The 23,382-nt window shown below is 43.2% G+C and overlaps 1 protein-coding gene across 1 annotated transcript in view; it reads right to left on the reverse strand.

Annotated features, from left to right (window-relative positions):
• The window catches only part of LOC126201343 (heparan-alpha-glucosaminide N-acetyltransferase-like), a 105,086-nt gene that overhangs the window by 11,353 nt on the left and 70,351 nt on the right, over positions 1 to 23,382 (reverse strand). The window contains exons 8-10 of the mRNA XM_049936778.1: positions 20,216 to 20,502; positions 14,550 to 14,674; positions 12,190 to 12,373 (exon numbers count right to left, since the gene is read on the reverse strand). Of these exons, the coding sequence (XP_049792735.1) occupies positions 12,190 to 12,373; positions 14,550 to 14,674; positions 20,216 to 20,502 (596 nt within the window). The remainder of the gene's footprint in view (positions 1 to 12,189; positions 12,374 to 14,549; positions 14,675 to 20,215; positions 20,503 to 23,382) is intronic.

The following is a 23,382-nucleotide window of genomic DNA, read 5'->3' on the forward strand; positions in this document are numbered from 1 at the left end:
GTGGTACCATCATTAAGGTATCACAGGTGATGGTCCGCATGAAACTGTGTACGAGACCCCAACTAGGCAAAGCAGCACTGTCCCACAAGGAGTGAGGGGCATTAAAATCCCCAAGGACGAGGAAGGGAGGTGGTAGTTGCTGAAGGAGGGAAATTAAAGGAGTGGACATATGTGCTGCTAGATCTGTGAGGATAGTAGATTCTATGACAGAATTTCGCCTAGATTTAATCTGAAGATGGGTAGGATTGCAAAGTTTTGTAAGATTCAGATTCTATAGTAGTATTCTAATCAGAAGTCAGCAAGCCATTAATACAATATTTCTGTTTTCTGTTAAAACTGATTGCAGGAAAATAGCACACAGCTGTGTGCACAATTTTAGTTAAAATATATATTAGAAAATATATAGCCTATTTCTGTTTGACATTTATCAAAACATGAATAAAAATTTTAAGTAAATCAGTCACAAACTTTCTCAGATTTTTGCTAACAACCTTTCCCTGCTATATGAAATATATTTATAATTTATACATATTAGAAAAAATATACAGCCCCTATCCATCCAAATGTTTATCAGAATACTGTGCTAAACTTTGTAATTTAGAGAGTTTTGGTAAAAACTTTAAACAACAACTTGTCTTTATATAGTGGTATTGAAGACAAATGAAGGTATTAAAAATCAGACTACTACAATTACTTGGCACATTTGATACTTTCCAAGTTTTAGTGTTGTGACTCACCGATCTTTCAAAGTGCCACCGCGCAGTTACGCGCATCCTCTGCATGTAGTGCTGTCTGCCAGCCATGCAGCAGCCACGCCACCTAAGTGGCCAGCCATGCAGCGGCCACTAGACTTGGACTCAGTGCTGATTTGACTGTTACAGTGTACACTTGTCTTACTTTGTTTACTTGATCTGTGACCACATGTGTTGTGTCATCCTAGAAATATATTTGTTCAACTTGACGTTATAACAATTGGCAACGAGGTAGTGAATTTTTCTTTTTCATCGTTGACCCACAGGTTTCCATGGCTACTTTAGAGCAACTATTGCAAGGTCTCATTGAACAGCAAATGCTTCTCACATCTGCAATTCGCGATTTCGTCACGGCATCCAATGCGGGTCGTCTCTCATCGTTGTCTCTACCTCCTTTTCCTCCTTACGACGAGGTGGTGGAAGAATGCTCTGATTACGAAAAACGTCTTCGACAGCACTTCTTGGCATTTCATGTCGCAGATGAACAAACATGTTCCTTTCATGGATTTCACCTCAAATGTATCGGTTGTTGTCGCAATTGGCTCCTTTGAAAGATTCTGCGTCTTTGTCTTTTGCTGAAATGTGCTCACTTCTGTCCATCTATTTTCATAAGCAAACACATGTGGTAGCCTCTCGTGTTGCCTTTTATCGTTGTCAAAAACAACCAAACCAATCCTATCGTGCTTGGGTGGCTGAACTTCCTGGCCTCAGTCGAAAGTCTCAATTTGTTACGGACGTTCCCAAAGTATCCTACGTTGATTCCATGGTACGGGATGCTATTATACGGTCAGTGCCCAACAAAGAAGTTAGGCAACGTGCCCTTCAGTTGGCAAATCCGACTCTAGATGAAGTCCTATCCATCACTTAGTCTGTTGAAATTTCTCACGCCGCTGGAGCGCAAATAGAGGCATGGGGCGATGTCGAGGAAATACAACCTCTGTGCGATGTTGACGAAGCGTGTAGCATGTCCCCGCCGGCCGACGTGGCTGCAGTACGCTCCCAAGCGCAGCCTCCGCCTAACCATAAACAAACCTCTAAGAAACTGCAGCAAAACCCACAGCAACTGCCTTCATGTCCACGTTGTTTTACGAAACATTAATTCATGAGAAGATTGTCCACAACATTGGGCCGTGTGTCACAAATGCAAAAAAAAAAAAAGGGTCATGGTCATCCGTTTGCAAATCCGACCGCATACATGATGTTCATGAAGATGACGCTGATGCTGATTCTGATTCTGTGTTGTCTGTCAATTGTACTTCTTCCCTTTCAGGGAAGTTATTCCTCACTGTCCAAATACTTGGTCGAGATGTTCGCATGCAGGTGGATACTGGTTCTGCTGCCACTATCATCAATTCTCAGACGTATCTTCAGTTGGGTTCTCCAATCCTGTCACCTGTCACTAGGCAATTACGGACTTACAATAAACAGAAGATTTCTCTCTTGGGACAATTTGATGCTGAGGTATCTTACAAATCTGTCGTTCGCACTGTTCCCATATTTGTGGTCGACCATAGTAACACGGAGAATCTTTTTGGTTTCGATGCCTTTTGCGTTTTTGGGTTCTCCATAGATGACTCTGTCAATATCGTCTCTGATGCTATTCCTTATGCTCAATTGGATTCCTTGTTGACGACATTTTCGTCCCTTTTTTCTCCTGGGTTAGGCCGTGCAAATGACTTTGAAGCTCATATCACATTCAAACCCACTGCTCGGCCTAAGTTTTTTCAGGCTCGGCCCATTCCTGTGGCCCTTCGTGATCAGGTCAAACGGGAGCTGGATTGTCTCACTGCTTCAGGGGTCTTGCTTCCTGTCACTTCCAGTGAGCGGTCCTCTCCTGTCGTTGTCGTTGCTAAGCCAAATGGTGATATTCGTTTCTGTGGAGATTTCAAAGCCACTGTAAATGCTCAATGCCTTATCAACACTTACCCTATGCCTCAACCTGAAGAATTGTTCACTAAACTTGCTGGAGGCCAGTACTTTTCTAAACTTAACCTGTCAGAAGCTTACCATCAACTTCCTCTCGACGCTGCTTCCTGGCAGTTTCTGGTTTCTGGTCCTTAACACGCCTTTCGGCCTCTATCAATACCAACAATTGCCATTCGGGGTTGCCAGCGCCCCTGATCTCTTTCAGCGATTCTTGGAACAGTTATTGCTCACTGTCCCTGGGTGTATAAATTACCAGGACGACATTGTTGTCACTGGCTCCACCACTGTCGAACATCTTCAAAATCTCCGCACACTTTTTCATGTCTTACAGACTGCCGGTCTTAAGTGTAATCTTCAGAAATCAAAATTTTTTGAGCCATCTATCACATACTTGGGGTTTCAACTCTCTCGGGATGGTATTCGTCCGCTTCAGCAAACTGTCGCTGCGATTGATGCCCTTCCTCACCCTACATCTGTTAAGGAACTAGAGGCCTTCTTGGGGAAAATAGCATACTATCACAAGTTTTTAACGTCTGCTGCTTCGCTGGCTCAGCCATTGCATCGCCTGTTGCATAAAAACATGCCTTTTCACTGGTCCGTGTCATGCGATGCGGCTTTCCAGAAATTGAAGACTATGCTGAAACAGGCCCCGTGCCTGGCTACTTATCAACCTGGCCAACATCTTGTTCTTGCCACGGACGCCTCTCAATACGGGGTCGGTGCAGTCCTTGCGCACTGTTTTTCTGACGGTTCTGAACAAACCATTGCTTATGCCTCCAAAACGCTCACGGATGCCCAACAAAAGTATTCTCAAATTGAAAAAGAAGCTTTGGCCGTTATTTATGCTCTTCATAAGTTTGGTGTTTTTCTCTGTGGATCCAAATTTCATCTTGTTATGGATCACAAACCACTTGTTTCCTTGTTTCATCCATCAACGTCACTTCCCAACAAGGCTGCACACCACCTCCAACGTTGGGCTCTTTACTTGTCTCGTTTCAATTATGAGATTCATTTCCGGCCGACAGCTCAACATGCGAATGCTGATGAACTGTCTCGCCTTCCCATGGGTCCTGATCTGGCATTTGATAGGGACGAACTTTTGTGTTTCCACCTGGATGTTGCCGAGCAGCAGGTTGTGGACAGGTTCCCCATCACCGGGGACCGGCTGGCGGCTGCTACGGGTTCTGACCCTACCCTCTCCCGGGTTTTATGCTGTATTCAGAAGGGTTGGCCAGATCGTCCGTCCGCTAAGACTTCTAATCCATTGCGAACTACTACGTTTTGCATTACCGCCTCACAGCTAGGGATGGTGTTATCCTCCTTACCACCAAGAAAGCTTCGCCGTGTGTTGTGGTACCTGTGTCTTCGCGTGCTTCGGTCTTGCGCCTCCTTCACCAAGGGCACTGGGGTATCTCTCGCACAAAATCTCTGGCGCACCATCATGTGTACTGGCCCGGCATCGACTCTGCAATCGCACACATGGTCGCTGCCTGCGGCCCTTGTGCGTGACAGGCCGCCGCCCCGAAGTCATCTTTGTCACCGTGGCCTTCGCCTGAGAAGCCCTGGGAGCATATTCATGCTGACTTCGCGGGACCTTTTTTAGGTACTTATTGGCTTCTCTTTATTGACGCCTACTCTAACTTTCCTTTCATTGTCCATGCACGTCGCCTACCACCGCGGCAACAATCAATGCTCTAGCTCGCATTCTCTCTTTGGAAGGCCTTCCCTCTACTATTGTTACTGATAATGGTCCGCAATTTGCCTCTTCCGATTTTGCGGATTTTTGTGCCCGTCACGGCGTCATGCATGTCACGGCCCCTCCGTTCCATCCACAGTCAAACGGTGAGGCTGAATGACTGGTCCGCACATTTAAGGCTCAGATGAGGAAACTCCTGACTTCTTCTGCTGATGATGCGCTTCTCCAATTTCTGGCTTCTTACCGTTTCACCCCCGTGGGTGACCACAGCCCGGCTGAGATCTTACATGGCCGACAGCCCCGCACGCTACTTCATCTTCTGCGGCCTACCACCTCACAGCCGCGGGCCTTCGCTTGGCCGCCGCCAACCTTGTATGGGTACGGGGATATGGCAGGCAGCCACAATGGAGTCCTGGCCGCATCTTACGATACCATGGCCAACGCCTGTATGAAACCCAGACGGACAGGAGTGTTGCAGTGCATTATTCGGACCAGCTTCGGCCTCGTGTGCCAGAAACGCCTGTTATGGATGCCGCTACGCCACCTTCGGCTCTACCTAACGCTCCGGATACTGGAATCTCTCATTACTCACAATGCAGTCCTCTCACCATCATATCAGTGCCAGCACAAGAACTGATGCCACCAGGAGACGTGCCCATGCAGGAACCAGATGACCATCATCTGTCGGAGCAACTCTACTCGCCTCCTTCTCCTACGGGTGCGGACACATTGCCCATGTCTCCTGTTATAAGAACCGGACTTGTTGCAACGGGCAGATTGGTGCACGGGGCCCCAGCAGATTCGACCTCCACGTCTCCTGTCATCTCGACCCGTTATCATTGGAGACACTTTTGTTCATATGTGAAGCCTCCTCCTCGAGACTTTATCGCCAGTCAAACAACACCTATGGACGTTAGAAATCTACAGGCCACCTCCATCAAGACCTGTGCAAAAACTTCAAAAGGGGGGAAAAGTGTTGTGACTCGCCAATCTTTCAAAGTGCCGCTGCACACTTACGCGTGTCCTCTACATGCGGCGCCGTCTGCCAGCCATGCAGCAGCAGCGCCACCTAAGTGGCCAGCCAGCCAGCGGCCGCTAGACTTGGACTCAGTTATGATTTGACTGTTAAAGTGTACACACGTCTTACTCTGTTTACTTGACCTGTGACTTTCATGTATTGCGTCTTCCTTGAAATATATTTGTTCAACTTGAAGTTATAACATTTAGAATGGAAATTAAAATGGTTCTCTTCCCTGAGATAAAAAAACTGTCCTGCTTCATATATGAAGAAAGGTCGAGGATGACTTCTTCAGCATTTCTGGCAATGTACTGCAACATCATGTGATGCTTTGGTCATGATATGGTGACATGTCACTAGTTGCAGCAAACTGGTGATTTTCGAGCCTGATAAATTGTATAGGCTTCAGAAGTAGGTATTTATTTTGAAACCATTACATTTTTCTATCTTTGATGAATCTCTTACAGTATCTGATTAACACAAGCTGATAGTTAAAACAATTTACATGTTGTTAAAACAATTTACATATTTGTTTGGCGCGCAAGCAACATTCTTGCCTCGTGTGGCTTGTCATACTTGCCACATATAGTTTCTCTCTTCAACACTTTGGCCATATGTTCATAGTGCTAACACTTTGAAGTGGGATGAGAAACATAGGGCCACACATCAAGCGCATGGCATAAGCCATTATGGGTTTAGACTGAGATGGTGATTTATATGTTGTCATATTATGAGCTCCCAATTTTCATTCTGTAATTCTTTGATGCCGTGTGCTTCAGGGCTGTGCACAATACATCATAGCTACAGTTGAGAGTTCATTGATGATCCATGTCTGTCTTCGTACTTTTGCATGCAGTATTTGCATGCATGACTGTTGATATCTGTATCTGCTAGTAAGTGTCCCAATACACCGATGCTTCACCGATTTCAGGATTTTTTCTTATAAAAAGAAGAAAAACACTTTTTCAAATGATTCCTCTATTCTTTTAATAATCAAAAAGACATTTTATGAAACTGTGTTGTGTTTACAGCTTTACAAACAACAACTAAATATTGTACTGGGTTATTCAGTACTGTCAAAACCTACAAGCCTGTTACAAAGTATTTCTTAGTCATTACTTTTGTTACTAAATATCATCCCTTATTAAGATTTATTATCCTGTAGTGAAGTAGAAGTGGATAGTTCCTGTGAATTATTATGGGTGGAGGTTACACTCAACAACCGAGCTAGGTTAATAATTGGCTCCTTTTACCGACCTCCCAACTCAGCAGCATTAGTAGCAGAACAACTGAGAGAAAATTTGGAATACATTTCACATAAATTTTCTCAGCATGTTATAGTCTTAGGTGGAGATTTCAATTTACCAGATATAGACTGGGACACTCAGATGTTTAGGATGGGTGGTAGGGACAGAGCATCGAGTGATATTATGCTGAGTGCACTATCCGAAAATTACCTCGAGCAATTAAACAGAGAACCGACTCGTGGAGATAACATCTTGGACCTACTGATAACAAACAGACCCGAACTTTTCGACTCTGTAAGTGCTGAACAGGGAATCAGTGATCATAAGGCCGTTGCAGCATCCCTGAATATGGAAGTTAATAGGAATATAGAAAAAGGCAGGAAGGTTTATCTGTTTAGCAAGAGTAATAGAAGGTAGATTTCAAGTCTGAAATCTGCCTTCTACTAACAGATCAAAACGAAAATTTCTGTTCCAACACTGACAATTTTGAGTGTTTATGGGAAAAGTTCAAGGCAGTCATAAAATGCATTTTAGACAGGTACGTGCCGAATAAAACTGTGAGGGACGGGAAAAACCCACCATGGTTCAACAACAAAGTTCGGAAACTACTGCGAAAGCAAAGAGAGCTTCACTCCAAGTTTAAACGCAGCCAAAACCTCTCAGACAAACAGAAGCTGAACGATGTCAAAGTTAGCGTAAGGAGGGCTATGCGTGAAGCGTTCAGTGAATTCGAAAGTAAAATTGTATGTACCGACTAGACAGAAAATCCTAGGAAGTTCTGGTCTTACGTTAAATCAGTAAGTGGCTCGAAACAGCATATCCAGGCACTCCGGGATGATGATGGCACTGAAACAGAGGACGACATGTGTAAAGCCGAAATACTAAACACCTTTTTCCAAAGCTGTTTCACAGAAGAAGACCGCACTGCAGTTCCTTCTCTAAATCCTCGCACAAACGAAAAAATGGCTGACATCAAGATAAGTGTCCAAGGAATAGAAAAGCAACTGGAATCACACAACAGAGGAAAGTCCACTGGACCTGACAGGATACCAATTCGATTCTACACAGAGTACGCGAAAGAACTTGCCCCCCTTTTAACAGCCGTGTACCGCAAGTCTTTGAGGAATGGAAGGTTCCAAACGATTGGAAAAGAGCACAGGTAGTCCCAGTCTTCAAGAAGGGTCGTCGAGCAAATGCGCAAAACTATAGACCTATATCTTTGATGTCGATCTGTTGTAGAATTTTAGAACATGTTTTTTGCTCAGGAAACCCAGAATCTACTCTGTACGAATCAACATGGATTCTGGAAACAGCGATCGTGTGAGACCCAACTCGCTTTATTTGTTCATGAGACCCAGAAAATATTAGATACAGGCTCCCAGGTAGATGCTATTTTCCTTGACTTCCGGAAGGCGTTCGATACAGTTCCGCACTGTCGCCTGATAAACAAAGTAAGAGCCTACGGAATATCAGACCAGCTGTGTGGCTGGATTGAAGAGTTTTTAGCAAACAGAACACAGCATGTTGTTATCAATGGAGAGACGTCTACAGACGTTAAAGTAACCTCTGGCGTGCCACAGGGGAGTGTTATGGGACCATTGCTTTTCACAATATATATAAATAGTAGATAGTGTCAGAAGTTCCATGCGGCTTTTCGCGGCTGATGCTGTAGTATACAGAGAAGTTGCAACATTAGAAAATTGTAGCGAAATGCAGGAAGATCTGCAGCGGATAGGCAATTGGTGCAGGGAGTGGCAACTGACCCTTAACATAGACAAATGTAATGTATTGCGAATACATAGAAAGAAGGATCCTTTATTGTATGATTATATAATAGTGGAACAAACACTGGGAGCAGTTACTTCTGTAAAATATCTGGGAGTATGCGTACGGAACGATTTGAAGTGGAATGATCATATAAAATTAATTGTTGGTAAGGCGGGTACCAGGTTGAGATTCATTGGGAGAGTCCTTAGAAAATATAGTCCATCAACAAAAGAGGTGGCTTACAAAACACTCGTTTGACCTATACTTGAGTATTGCTCATCAGTGTGGGATCCGTACCAGATCGGGTTGACGGAGGAGATAGAGAAGATCCAAAGAAAAGCGGTGCGTTTCGTTACAGGGTTATTTGGTAACCGTGATAGCGTTACGGAGCTGTTTAGCAAACTCAAGTGGCAGACTCTGCAAGAGAGGCGCTCTGCATCGCGGTGTAGCTTGCTTGCCAGGTTTCGAGAGGGTGCGTTTCTGGATGAGGTATTGAATATATTGCTTCCCCCTACTTATACCTCCCGAGGAGATCACGAATGTAAAATTAGAGAGATTCGAACGCGCACGGAGGCTTTCAGACAGTCGTTCTTCCCGCAAACCATACGCGACTGGAACAGGAAAGGGAGGTAATGACAGTGGCATGTAAAGTGCCCTCCGCCAAACACTGTTAGGTGGCTTGCGGAGTATAAATGTAGATGTAGAAGATATTTTTGCTAACCTATCAAGTTGTGAGTATAGCCATAGTGAATGTCCCATTTGAGTGGGATCTCTTTGCTGAAGAGATTTTTCCTGTCTACATACTGATTAACAGCCACGAAGGCTGTACGGGCATTAATAGTAACAGATGAAGTTACAACAGTTGAACTCATTGCCACACCAAAATAATTCCAAATTAAATCACCAAGCTACTATCTGATGAATGCCAATACAGACAGACAAGGCAGTTATGCTATACTGCAGCAGATCTGTGAAGTGGCAAAGCACAGATACATACAGACTTTGGATGATGATAGTTGTTTTCTGTCCACCTGCCGTAGCCCTGTTAAAACATCCATTTCATGTTGTGGACTATTGAAAAGCTGGCAATTTGCCCTACCCAGTGGAAACTATACTGTGTGAAAAGGACTGCTGACTCCACCTGAGTTGTACATGAACTGCACGCAGCAAAAGAAATTATGGCAAGTGACAAAATGTATTTGGTATGCCACATCAGTAACAGCTTGCTCCACTGAAAATTATAATTTTAGGGAATACTAAATCTACAGAGTTGCCACAAATGTGCAGGAAAGATGACAGGTGGGTAAAGAAATATTCCTTACTCCACGTCTTCCGAGCATAATGAAGTGGAAAAAGAGACAGACTGGGTTGGGCATGAACTACATGTGGTGAAACCTCTTAGTGGAGTAGGTTTTATAACTCCCAGGTAGTACAGACACACTATTGGATAGGAATTATTTGAGGAATTGAAAGCTATGCTGGAAAGCTAGGGACACAAATGTTGATTCAGATACAGCCCCACTTATCTCAACACAACCAATAGAACAGTGCCTACTAGTTGCCCATTAATGAGAGTTTTGCCTCATCTGCTGTCCACTTCACCAGAACATAGCACACATTTAGGACGAAGTTTTTTAAATAAACCATTCTTATGGTATGGGTAGTTTAGCAACAATTCTCATTTGCTATGACACACAACATTTTAGTGTTCACCATGCAATGATCGCTGAAGCATGCAGAAAAATGTTTACAGAAGGCTGGTGACCCAGCTCAGCTTCATTGCTATCCTTTGGCGATGTAGAAATGTTCCCGTTCATTATGGAGCGATCAACTTCAAAAGTACATGATGAATTACTGGACAACTGCACTCCTCACAAATAGGATTTCACTTCAATTTGCAGAAAGTTTTTTGCATATCATCACCTAAAGCTAAAATGATATGAACATAATGGAAAGAGATTAGTTCAGTTGAGCTGGAGTACTAACGAATGAGAGTACATAAATTCACATTTATTTTTATGGTTGGAGGAATACTGCCAGTGCCCAAATGCATAGAGATGAGGAAATGTGTTTATTAGAGAAACATTCATATAATGCCTGTCCATACTGAAATGATTGGTGGATAAGATGAAGAGCCCAGTTATGTCTCTGGATCTGAATCCTACAGATGCGTGAGACAGATGAACTGAGTTCATGAGCTGCAACCTATGACTGTTACAGACTTCCTGACAGCTTTTTGTCAGAAAATGTGATCAACAAGCAATAGCATTCTTGTCTTGACCAACACAGAAAGCATGCTATGCACATAATAAGAATATGTGTCATCTAAGAGCAAGTGTATCATTTTGCTGCTATGGAACGGAATTTACAGCTCAGTAACTTTTTTCCCGACATGTCTATCTTCACTTTCATAACTTTTCTAATTACATGTTTTGGAACTGCTTTTACACCAAATGGCTTCTGATTGAGCTATATGTGAGAAATGACTGGCAGATTGAGAAAATAAGGCACAGCACTAACATTGCCTCATTCTACACAATAAGTGCTTTGTTCCATTACTAATACAGACTACTTATTAATAACTCTTGGTGATACATCATATATAACTGAATAATCTGCACGTATCTGTCCTGAGTTTAAGGATGAAAAAGTGTGGTGTGCGGATTAACTGCAATAATGTTGGAGTCGCTCCACCTCCAACAATATATCTCTTTATATTACAGCATTGTTTGGCCTGTGATGCATCAGTAGCAAATTAGAAATAAGTTTGTTAGAAGTTACCTTCTTAATAATGACTATAAGTCCTCATTAACACTCATTCACAGCTAAAGAAAAACTTAAAATTATTGAAGAAGCACAGAACTTTGGAACCCATGCAGTGAGAAGAAAGTAAAATGTGAGCGAGAGTTGAATTTACCAGGAAGGGGGAGAATCAAATGGTAATCAACATGCATTTTGTGGCCAAGCATATGGACCTCGAAAAATGGCTCTGCGGTTATGAAGATGAGATGCGACAATATGGATGCTGGTAACACGGATCAAAAGGAGAATCCAGCCTCCTGATATGAACTGGCAGCAATAACAAGCAAAAGTGTACAGTGATGTGTGTAACTGGCAATGCATAAAAGCTACCACTTTATGTGACATTTAAAAGGAATACTATTCCGATAACATCACTGAAAGTCATATTGGTGAGAGCAAATCCGAAAGGATGGATGGAATGACCTTGTTTACTAGGTGACACATGTTTGGCAATGTCACATTGGTGCGTTACCGAATTTATGTAACATGTCAGTGCTCGACTGCTTCCATGGACGTACAACTGAGGAAGTGTGAGACAAGTTATAACAAGGGAAAGCTGCCTTGGGTATTATCCCTGGAGGTCTAACAATCATCCTACAACCACTAGGTGTGTGTGTGTGTGTGTGTGTGTGTGTGTGTGTGTGTGTGTGTATCAGCCATTCAAACCTGCACTTCAACAGCAATTTGGGCAAAGGATGACACATGCATGCACCCCCCCCCCCCCACTCACTCACAAAGACAATTTGTCCTCTCCCCACCTCCCCCTTTCAAATTACGGTGCACAGATTATTTGAATGTATGGTATATGTGGTGACTGACACACTTCCTGCCCCCACCCTCGTCTCGCTCTCACCTCAAATTATTGTGCACAGATTATTTGAATGTATCCAGTATATGCGCTGACAGACACAGCAGTTTTAAATCGTATGGTACTCAAAATATTTTCAGCAAGTATATATCTTTAAATGAGTATTAATTTACCTGCATATAGGAATGGAGCTCCACTCCACCAGCGATGACAGTCTGCCACAAAGTACAATATGCTAAGCAGAAGGAAAGCCATGCTTGCAGTTGCCAGCACATATGACAGGGACCAGAGATTCTTATTGACTGGGATGATTCCATCTTCTTTCGAGAAATGACAGAGGATTCCAGCTAATATGCCCTGTATAATTTTTTCAATGGAACATTATTTTCACGAATAATTGATAAAATACACAAGATAAATGAATCTAACAGGTGTTATTAGTTGACTCTTAGCCTATAATTCACTATGCAAATTTCATCTCAAAATGAAGTGTATAATTAACATTGCTGTGATTTAATTACTACATAATTCTTCCTTAGAAAATCCAGGATGGAATAATGACAATATTATAAAAAGGACAGATTGCTACCCACCACATAGCGGAGATGTTGAGTTGCAGACAGGTACAAAAGAAGGCTGCTAAAAAAGTAAGCTTTTGGTCCAAAATACCTTGTTCTAAACACACACACACACACACACACACACACACACACACTAAAGGACAATTCAAATACACATGACCACTGTCACAGGCCACCAGTGCTGGACTGCAAGGAACTGCAGACAGGCGAGTGGAGCAGAGGAGGAGAGAAGTAACAAGACTGGAGTATTGGTGGAATATAAGGCTGTCTAATGCTGGAGTAGGAGTGCAGAAGGGGATAGGTGGGCGAAGGCTAGTGACTACTGAAGGTTGAGGCCAGGAGGGTTACGGGAACATAGGATATATTGCAGGGAGAGTTCCCATCCGTCCAATTCAGAAAAGCTCTTATTGGTTGAAAGTATACATATGGAACAGGCTGTGAACAGTCACTGAAGTGAAGAACTCCATGTTGGGTAGCATGCTCAGCAACTGGATGGTCTAGCTGTATTCTGGCCACAGTGTGCAAGTGACCATTCATGCAGGCAGACAGACAGTTTGTTGGTTGTCATGCCCCATAAAATGCAGTAGAGTGGTTGTTCTTGAGCTTGTAGATCGTTTCACAGGTAGCCCTACCTTTGAAGGGATAGGTGATGCTTGTGATTAGACTGGAGTAAGTGGTGGTGGGAGGGTGTATGGGACAGAACTTGCATCTAGCTCCACTACACGGACATGAGCCATGATGCAAGGGGATGGAAGCAGGGGTACAGTAGGGATGGACAACAATATTATGTAGGTTCAGTGAGCAGTGGGAGGGGTGGTAAGGTTAGTGGGTAGGGTATTACATCTCACTGTGCCCTGAAATGATGAATATCCTGCCCACTATCCTTTGCACCCTGCCCACTGAACCTACATAATGTTCCTGTCCATCCCTCCTCCAACCCTGCTCTCAATCCGGCCCATATCCCTATAACATTGCTGCAGGCAAGACCTGTCCCACACATCCTCCCATCACCACCTTCTCCAGTCCAGGTACAAGCATCACCTATTCCATCAAAGGCAGGGCTATCTGTGAAACTAGTCATGTGATCTACAAGCTAAGCTGCAGCCACTGCACTTTTCTACATGGGCATGACAACCCACAAGCTGTTTGTCTGCACAAGTGGTCACTGACAAACTGTGGCCAAGAGACAGCTGGAACACCCAGTAGCTGACCACTAGTGACTGTCGTTTACTGAACTAACCCCTTCCTTGCTCCCACTCCAACACAGCCTATTCCAACAACACATCCACAGTCTTTTTACTTCTCTCCTTTTTCACTCCTCTTACCCCTCCTCCTCCGTGATATCTGTCTAACTGCCCTGCCCTGTCACCACCATGTCTCCCATTCCCAACCCCAGCCTCCTCCTTACCCACACCAACCAGACTGCTTCTCCTGTTACACACAGTTGCTCACAGTCCAGCCTTGGCAGCCAGAGACAATGGTCATGTTTGTGCGAGTTGTCCTTGCATGAATGTGTGTGTGTGTGTGTGTGTGTGTGTGTGTGTGTGTGTGTGTGTGTGGTTTACTTTAGAAGCACGCCTTTTGGCCAAAAGCTTACTTGTTTAGCAGTCTTTTTGTTGTGCTTGTCTGTGACTCAATGTCTCCACTCTATGGTATGTAGCAATCTATTCTTTTCATAATATTGTCGTAATTATTCCTTACATTCTTTTCTTTTCTGTTGCAAAGATAGTCCGCGTACATAGAAACAGATAATAACCACTGTTTCTTCCGCAACTGTTACTGTGTCAGACGCATCTGAGTTCACTGTTGCCAACTCACAGACTAATGGCCACTGGCCTACACTGCGCTACTAAACTAACTTTGAACAACAGACAGATATATAAATGATAACCTGATAGACAGTTAGATGGATGGACAGAATATTATTTTTACAATAGACTTTGTGGACTCACAGTAACCACTCCCCATGACAACCAGCGGGAGATTCTCATAAAGGTGTAGTTATAACACTGCAGGATTCTACCGGCATGAACTCCTAGGTACACCATCAGAATTGATGTCAAGGTTCCAAGTATACCTGCAAAGACAAAAATAAAATTGTGGAATGACAGCAACCTGCACACATAATTATTAGTAATTAGTAACAGTCTATCTTCACTCCACATCACCATGGATTGTGAACATCAGTACGTTTCATCTGTTGGTGGAATGTTACTTTGCAGAAATGTAAATAATTAATTTCAATATTACTGAACACAACTGACTGCAGTCAAGACAAACACACTGCAGCAATGGTGCTTCACTCAGTGGTAGGCCATTTGAATTCTTATGGACACAGCAACTTTATTACAAGAACATTCTCAACTTCAGGAGGATGGATAGCAATGTGATGTTTCCAATCAGCATCCTATGCATAACTGAATTCATTATCAAAGCCCTCTACAACACCTCTACAACACTTGAAAATGGCACATCACTGAAATCAGCTGATCAAGTGAAATAAACAACTGTAACATAATACAGCCAAGGTGGAAAATGGAATGATCATTTAATAAATTTCTGGAAAGCAGAATGTGCTTTCTTGATAATTTTGTATTCTTGAATTTGGAAGCCACCTCACTGCTATTTGAGAGGAGCAGACTCTTTACTACGATTGGGTTTCATCCTTCAACTGCTCTCTCTCTCTCTCTCTCTCTCTCTCACACACACACACACACACACACACACACACACACACACACACAGACATTGCCATCAAAACCACATTGACATGACATTACACTCTACATGATCCCATCACAGCAGCCTCTACGAAGAAATTACATGTCAGACTTAACACTCATGTTTCACAATTTAAAAAACAGTTAGGAAGAAAGATTACGGCTTAATGTCTTATTGACAATCGTATCATTTACGGTGGAACACTAACTCAGATTGGGAAAGGATAAGAATGGTAATCTGCTATGTCTTGTTCAAAGGAACCATCATGGTGTGTACCATAAGTGATTTAGGAAAACCATGAAAAACCTTGTTGGCCAAAAGGGGATCCAAACAGCCGTCCTCTCTCATGCGAGTCCAGTATCCTTAGCATGGCACTACTGTGGTAAGACTCAAATACACAAATTTAGGTGGTTGAAGTTGTAGTGGACATCAAAGTCAGCAATTTCATATAACATTTACTCTTTTGCATTACTAAAGAGAGTAATATTGTCAAATATGAAAAGCTATTGACACAATCTAAGAACACAAAATTATCAAGAAAGCACATTCTGTAATGTCAAACTGAGTAAGGATTATATATCTAAAAACAAAGATGATGTGACTTACCAAACGAAAGCGCTGGAAAGTCGACAGACACACAAACAAACACAAACGTACACACAGAATTCAAGCTTTCGCAACAAACTGTTGCCTCGTCAGGAAAGAGGGAAGGAGAGGGAAAGACGAAAGGATGTGGGTTTTAAGGGAGAGGGTAAGGAGTCATTCCAATACCGGGAGCGGAAAGACTTACCTTAGGGGGAAAAAAGGACGGGTATACACTCGCACACACACACATATCCATCCACACGTATACAGACACAAGCAGACATATTTAAAGACAAAGAGTTTGGGCAGAGATGTCAGTCGAGGCAGAAGTGCAGAGGCAAAGATGATGTTGAATGACAGGTGAGGTATGAGTGGCAGCAACTTGAAATTAGCGGAGATTGAGGCCTGGTGGATAACGGGAAGAGAGGATATATTGAAGAGCAAGTTCCCATCTCCGGAGTTTGGATAGGTTGGTGTTAGTGGGAAGTATCCAGATAACCCGGACGGTGTAACACTGCGCCAAGATGTGCTGGCCGTGCACCGAGGCATGTTTAGCCACAGGGTGATCCTCATTACCAACAAACACTGTCTGCCTGTGTCCATTCATGCGAATGGGCAGTTTGTTGCCGGTCATTCCCACACAGAATGCATCACAGTGTAGGCAGGTCAGTTGGTAGATCACGTGGGTGCTTTCACACGTGGCTCTGCCTTTGATCGTGTACACCTTCCGGGTTACAGGACTGGAGTAGGTGGTGGTGGGAGGGTGCATGGGACAGGTTTTACACCGGGGGCGGTTACAAGGGTAGGAGCCAGAGGGTAGGGAAGGTGGTTTGGGGATTTCATAGGGATGAACTTAGAGGTTACGAAGGTTAGGTGGACAGCGGAAAGACACTCTTGGTGGAGTGGGGAGGATTTCATGAAGGATGGATCTCATTTCAGGGCAGGATTTGAGGAAGTCGTATCCCTGCTGGAGAGCCACATTCAGAATCTGATCCAGTCCCGGAAAGTATCCTGTCACAAGTGGGGCACTTTTGTGGTTCTTCTGTGGGAGGTTCTGGGTTTGAGAGGATGAGGAAGTGGCTCTGGTTATTTGCTTCTGTACCAGGTCGGGAGGATAGTTGCGTGATGCGAAAGCTGTTGTCAGGTTGTTGGTGTAATGCTTCAGGGATTCCGGACTGGAGCAGATTCGTTTGCCACGAAGACCTAGGCTGTAGGGAAGGGACCGTTTGATGTGGAATGGATGGCAGCTGTCGTAATGGAGGTACTGTTGCTTGTTGGTGGGTTTGATGTGGACGGACGTGTGAAGCTGGCCATTGGACAGGTGGAGGTCAACATCAAGGAAAGTGGCATGGGATTTGGAGTAGGACCAGGTGAATCTGATGGAACCAAAGGAGTTGAGGTTGGAGAGGAAATTCTGGAGTTCTTCTTCACTGTGAGTCCAGATCATGAAGATGTCATCAATAAATCTGTACCAAACTTTGGGTTGGCAGGCTTGGGTAACCAAGAAGGCTTCTTCTAGGCGACCCATGAATAGGTTGGCATATGAGGGGGCCATCCTGGTACCCATGGCTGTTCCCTTTAATTGTTGGTATGTCTGGTCTTCAAAAGTGAAGAAGTTGTGGGTCAGGATGAAGCTGGCTAAGGTAATGAGGAAAGAGGTTTTAGGTAGGGTGGCAGGTGATCGGCGTGAAAGGAAGTGCTCCATCGCAGCGAGGCCCTGGACGTGCGGGATATTTGTGTATAATGAAGTGGCATCAATGGTTACAAGGATGGTTTCCGGGGGTAACGGATTGGGTAAGGATTCCAGGCGTTCGAGGAAGTGGTTGGTGTCTTTGATGAAGGATGGGAGACTGCATGTAATGGGTTGAAGGTGTTGATCTGCGTAGGCGGAGATACGTTCGGTGGGGGCTTGGTAACCAGCTACAATGGGGCGGTAATGAGGATGTTGGTAATGAGGATCACCCTGTGGCTAAACATGCCTTGGTGCACGGCCAGCACATCTTGGCACAGTGTTACACTGTCCGGGTTATCTGGATACTTCCCACTAACACCAACCTATCCAAACTCCGGAGATGGGAACTTGCTCTTCAATATATCCTCTCTTCCCGTTATCCACCAGGCCTCAATCTCCGCTAATTTCAAGTTACCGCCACTCATACCTCACCTGTCATTCAACAACATCTTTGCCTCTGCACTTCTGCCTCGACTGACATCTCTGCCCAAACTCTTTGTCTTTAAATATGTCTGCTTGTGTCTGTATATGTGTGGATGGATATGTGTGTGTGTGCGAGTGTATACCCGTCCTTTTTTCCCCCTAAGGTAAGTCTTTCCGCTCCCGGTATTGGAATGACTCCTTACCCTCTCCCTTAAAACTCACATCCTTTCGTCTTTCCCTCTCCTTCCCTCTTTCCTGATGAGGCAACAGTTTGTTGCGAAAGCTTGAATTCTGTGTGTATGTTTGTGTTTGTTTGTGTGTCTGTCGACTTTCCAGCGCTTTCGTTTGGTAAGTCACATCATCTTTGTTTTTAGATATATTTTTCCCACGTGGAATGTTTCCCTCTATTAATTTATATGAGTAAGGATTATTATGCATTATGTAGGGATCTTGTCTTGGTGGTGGTGGTGGTGGTGGTGGTGACGGTGATGGAAATGGAGGGAGAGGAAGAGGAGGAGGAGGAGGAGGAGGAGGAGGAGGAGGAGAAGAAAAACAAACAGGAGTCATGGTAGAGTGTGATATAGTGCGAGAACTTGAAAGCAGAAGTGGATGCAAATGTTAAGGACAACAGTTACAGTAAAGTTCTGCTGAATTACTATAAAATTAACTGATATTAAAGGAAGTGTGTACATTGTAAAGACAAATTTTCTGGATGAAAAACAAGAGCTTGGGAATAAGACAATCTCAGTGGACAGAGACTGTGGTCATGTGTGTTTGAGATGTGTTTATGTGAGTGTGTGTGTGTGTATGCTATCTATTTGCATTGAAGGCCTTGTTGACTGAAAGCTTACTTTCTGACAGTCTTTTCGTTGTGCCTATCTGCGACACATCATCTCTGCTACATGGTGAGTAGAAACTATTCTTTTGACCATATCGTTATGTAAGAGAAATAATCATCAGAACAGCATAAGAAAATAAAAATAATAACTAGAAAAGCAAAGAAAAATGTTTACTTGCACAGAAGTTCAACCCTTTTACTCATTTCTTCATTTATATTTTCCAGTTAATATAAGGATAGTGGGTAGCTTATGAAACAGCCTGGACAACCTGAAGCATTAACACGGAGCTTCCACGATACAGAGAAGTGAGCCTGCCTGAATCAAATCTGCCTTGTGGATTAATGGCGAAGGCTGGGGAGCCAGCCAGCCTGGATGTGGTTTTTACGCAGTTTCCACATACAACTAGGTAAACACTAGGCTGGTACCAATGTCAAGTGCCAGACACACACTATGCAGATATCTAGCAAATGTCCTCCCACTTGAACATGAGATTTATTCTTGATGCAAACAGATGGGGTACACAAATTCCATCCCAGGGGAAATGGTGGCATCAGTAATGGCATCAGTCAACCACCTGACACTTACATTGCCCATACTACAACACCAATCCTCTCAAGAAATGGGACAAGCAAAGGAAGAAGAAGAAGAAGGAGGAGGAGGAGGAGGAGGAGGAGAAGAAGAAGTGGATAGCTTATGTTCCTGCTAAGTCAAACAAAGAAATAAACTGTTTTATACATTTATTCTTTTTCCATTATTGGTGGTTCATTGGTGAGGAAAAAATTATTATGAGTAGTTACAGAATTTTCACTACTGGCAGATATTCTGAAAGTAAAATAAAATTCTATCTGCACACATTTTCTGTGATTTGATGAATGACTTCCGTAGCACAAGAAACTGATTAAAATTTGGAAATTTGGGGTAAGTCCTATGGGACCAAACTGCTGAGGTCATCAGTCCCTAGCCTTACACGCTACTTACTCGAACTTAAACTAAGGACAACACACACATCCAAGCCTGAGGGAGGACTCGAACCTCTGACAGAGGGAGCCGCGCGAACCATGGCAAGACCCCTTAAACTGCGCAGCTACACCGCAGGCAGAAACTGATTGAGCAACGGGGTTCACTGTCAACTACTACACAACGATATTCAAAACAGCTGTCTAATAAGCAGATCAACAAAGCTAAGTCTGACAGATGAACTTGCAGAACTCACAATGTGCATGATACAGGTGTGTATATTCTTCTGAATGTGAAGCTGAACATAAAACATTAAGTATCACACTTTTCTGTTGATATGATTGCTGCAAGCTGTACTAACCTTCCGGGTCATACACTTGATCATTGTGGTAAATGGACTTGCATGTAGGGTTCTTGTACATGTGCTGTGGAGTGAGGATGAGGCGATCAATGTAACCGGCAGCTCCACCAGTGCAGTTGGCATACTGTCCATGCATGTGCCATCCACCAGGTCCCAAGTAGCCTGGCGGGCAGCCAGGAACAGGTAAAGCTAGTGAGATAGCAACTTGGGCCATAGCCAAAGCTATCACCACCAGCCACTGACACCAGGATTCTATAATATCTGATAGTACTATGTAGCGTCCATACCTACAAGGGAAAGACACCATTATTATAATGCATTTGTTTATTATCCAAATTTGTATGTTGAAACCAGTTTGTAAGACTAAAATGAAACATAATAAAAAGTCTGGCAAATGTAGGCCCAATAAAACTGTTGTTACAGGGCGAAAGGGAAATTACAAATCAGTTATCTGCATCTGGGAAAATAACTTCTTCTAAAGATCATCATAAGGAATCAAGGAGGATTTACGTATCATTTTTTATTAAATCTATACTGACATACAAGTGTTACTTTGATCAATGGCTGAAAAGAAAATAGTTTAACACAGCATTGTCAAACAGAATAAAAAAAAGTCCCCAGATTTCCTGGTAAAAAATAAACAAACATTTTCCTGGATGAAAATACTCTTTTTCCATGTTCAGTAATGAGCGAGGTGGTGCAGTGATTAGCACACTGGACTCGCATTCGAGAGGACGACGGTTCAATCCCGCGTCCGGCCATCCTGATTTAGGTTTCCCGTGATTTCCCTAAATCGCTCCAGGCAATTGCCGGAATGGTTCCTTTGAAAGGGCATGGCCAACTTCCTTCGCCATCCTTTCCTAATCCAATGAGAGCGATGACCTCACAGTTTGGTGTCTTCCCCCAAACAATCCCCCCCCCCCCCCCCCCTGTTCTCTGGTGTACGTACCGTTGGAATGCCACCTGGAGGTTTCTTTTTCAAGGCAGATCCTGTTTCTTCAAAATTACGCACCCACGTTGTAATCGCATGCGCAGATGGGACAAGTCCATGACGTCCAAGCTGGTAATGCTGTCGAAATGTTCTCTGCGCACTATCACCATTTTTGTAAAATGCTCTCACAGCTACTGCACATTCCGCACCAGTCCAATTCTCCATGATTACTAAATGGCAATGCCTTCACATCAATTGTGCAAAGTTTCGAACATCTGCCGGCGCTACAGTGCTGCCAACTGTACCGTTCAAAATTTCCCGTTCTCCTGCGCCACCCTGTACAATGATGTAGGAAGCCCATGCTTGGTGTTTGCTCTCTGCTCATACACCTTGAGACACATTCCTGCTTGGAATTTCATGCGTAGCGAGGCACCACATGACCATGTGCAGCACTGCAGCATGTTATTCAAAGGGACATACAGTTATTGTACTTAGGGCAATTGTTTTATCATATCCTGTCCAGATAAGGAATGCAAAATAAGAAAGCAGTCCTCTGCATAATATTCGTTTAGAGACTCTACACTTTGAAGTACCCTCATATCTTGCTATGTGATGATTTTAAAACTGATATTTTATTCATATTGTGCAATACTTTTATGTAGAATTTCCAATCAAGTTTACATCCACATAGCACTGAAAAAAAAGGTAATAATAAGGTATACACACTTTGGAAAAAAACAGCTGTTTGTATACACCAAAACTAAGTATGATAAGTTCTTCATCATTATTTTAAACAACATAAAAGACAAACATGGTTGTCTGTAAAGCCAAAAGCCAAGAAACTGTATAATTGGAAGATAAAATTTTACTCCAGGAGTAAATATAAAGCCTCATGCGGAGTTGAAATTATAAAATGCAGTGGGCTATAAGTTATCCAAGAACGGCGTTCTGCAAATTTAGACATAAACAACACAATTCGTCTAACCTGCAACACTTCACTGTCTGCCACTCCCACCACACTATCCCCACCCCTACCCCCCTTTTCCTGTCGCCACTCCCATCATGCACTGGTGCTGCTGCTCGCAGTGTGGTTTCAGTTGCCTGAGACTGCAGTCATTCGTGTGTGTGTGTGTGTGTGTGTGTGTGTGTGTGTGTGTGTGTGTGTGTGTTATTGACGAAGGCCTTAATGGCCAAAAGCTTTAACTGTGAGTCTTTTTGCTGTGCTTAACTGCGACTCAGCATCTCCACTGTATGGTGAGTGGCAATTTTCCTTCTCATAACTTTGTTAAATTTTCCATTGTTTGAAAATATTCTTTACAATATTCTTAAACTTAACTGCAGCAACAAAGGCATACAAGCTGCACAAACTTCAGAATCCAACCAGAATATACTATATACAGATCAGGCACTGATATTATACCACTAGTACAATTTGGCTATCCACTGCTTGTGGTGAGGGACTGTACAGCTTATCACACATCATGGGGATATGACTGTGAGAATTGCAATGGTGAGCTATTAATGACTATTCTAGAAGACAAAAACCGAGTGCTGCTGAATGACAGACTCCCACAAGAATAACTCCACCATTACAGACAAGATTGGCAATAGAACTAAACTTTGCATCACCTCATGTGACACAACTATCCAATTGCAAAAGAAAAGTACATCCTTGGTGTGCCTGCTATTCTTGTGTGGTGGGGTATCAAATATCAGAACCGTGGAAAAACTGGGGAAATATATGAGGCATAATACCCAACAAAACTACATTAACCTGCAAAACATACAAGAGAAAACCAAGATTTAAAAAAAAAAAATAATAATAAACAAGAACAATTGGAAAAACCTGTGCAACTCTACAACTAAGGTACTAGAATGTCAAGTGTACTGTGAAGATCTTAAAAAACGCTCGATATCGCATCATTAGAACTCAATGTCTACAAATTGTGTTATGGAACAGATGTTACAAAAGCTAACACCTAGCTCCACCAAACACCTGCCTAGCACAGAGGATCAAATTCCAATGACAGTCATCCCTTTCTACAGTCATTCTCAATGGCTGAGCTGCATAGCACTTTCTTCTCTGGTAAAAATACTGTCACTACCTCAGATAACTTCCATTACAATATGCTATCATTTCTGCCACATGAAGGACAATAATACCTACCAGCTACTTATAATAAAATTTGGTTTGAGCATCACAAGAGTAAGCCCCTTTAATGATGTGCTCAAACCG

This window comes from Schistocerca nitens, chromosome 1 (genome assembly GCF_023898315.1).
Source record: "Schistocerca nitens isolate TAMUIC-IGC-003100 chromosome 1, iqSchNite1.1, whole genome shotgun sequence".
Classification (NCBI taxonomy): Eukaryota; Metazoa; Arthropoda; class Insecta; order Orthoptera; family Acrididae; genus Schistocerca; species Schistocerca nitens.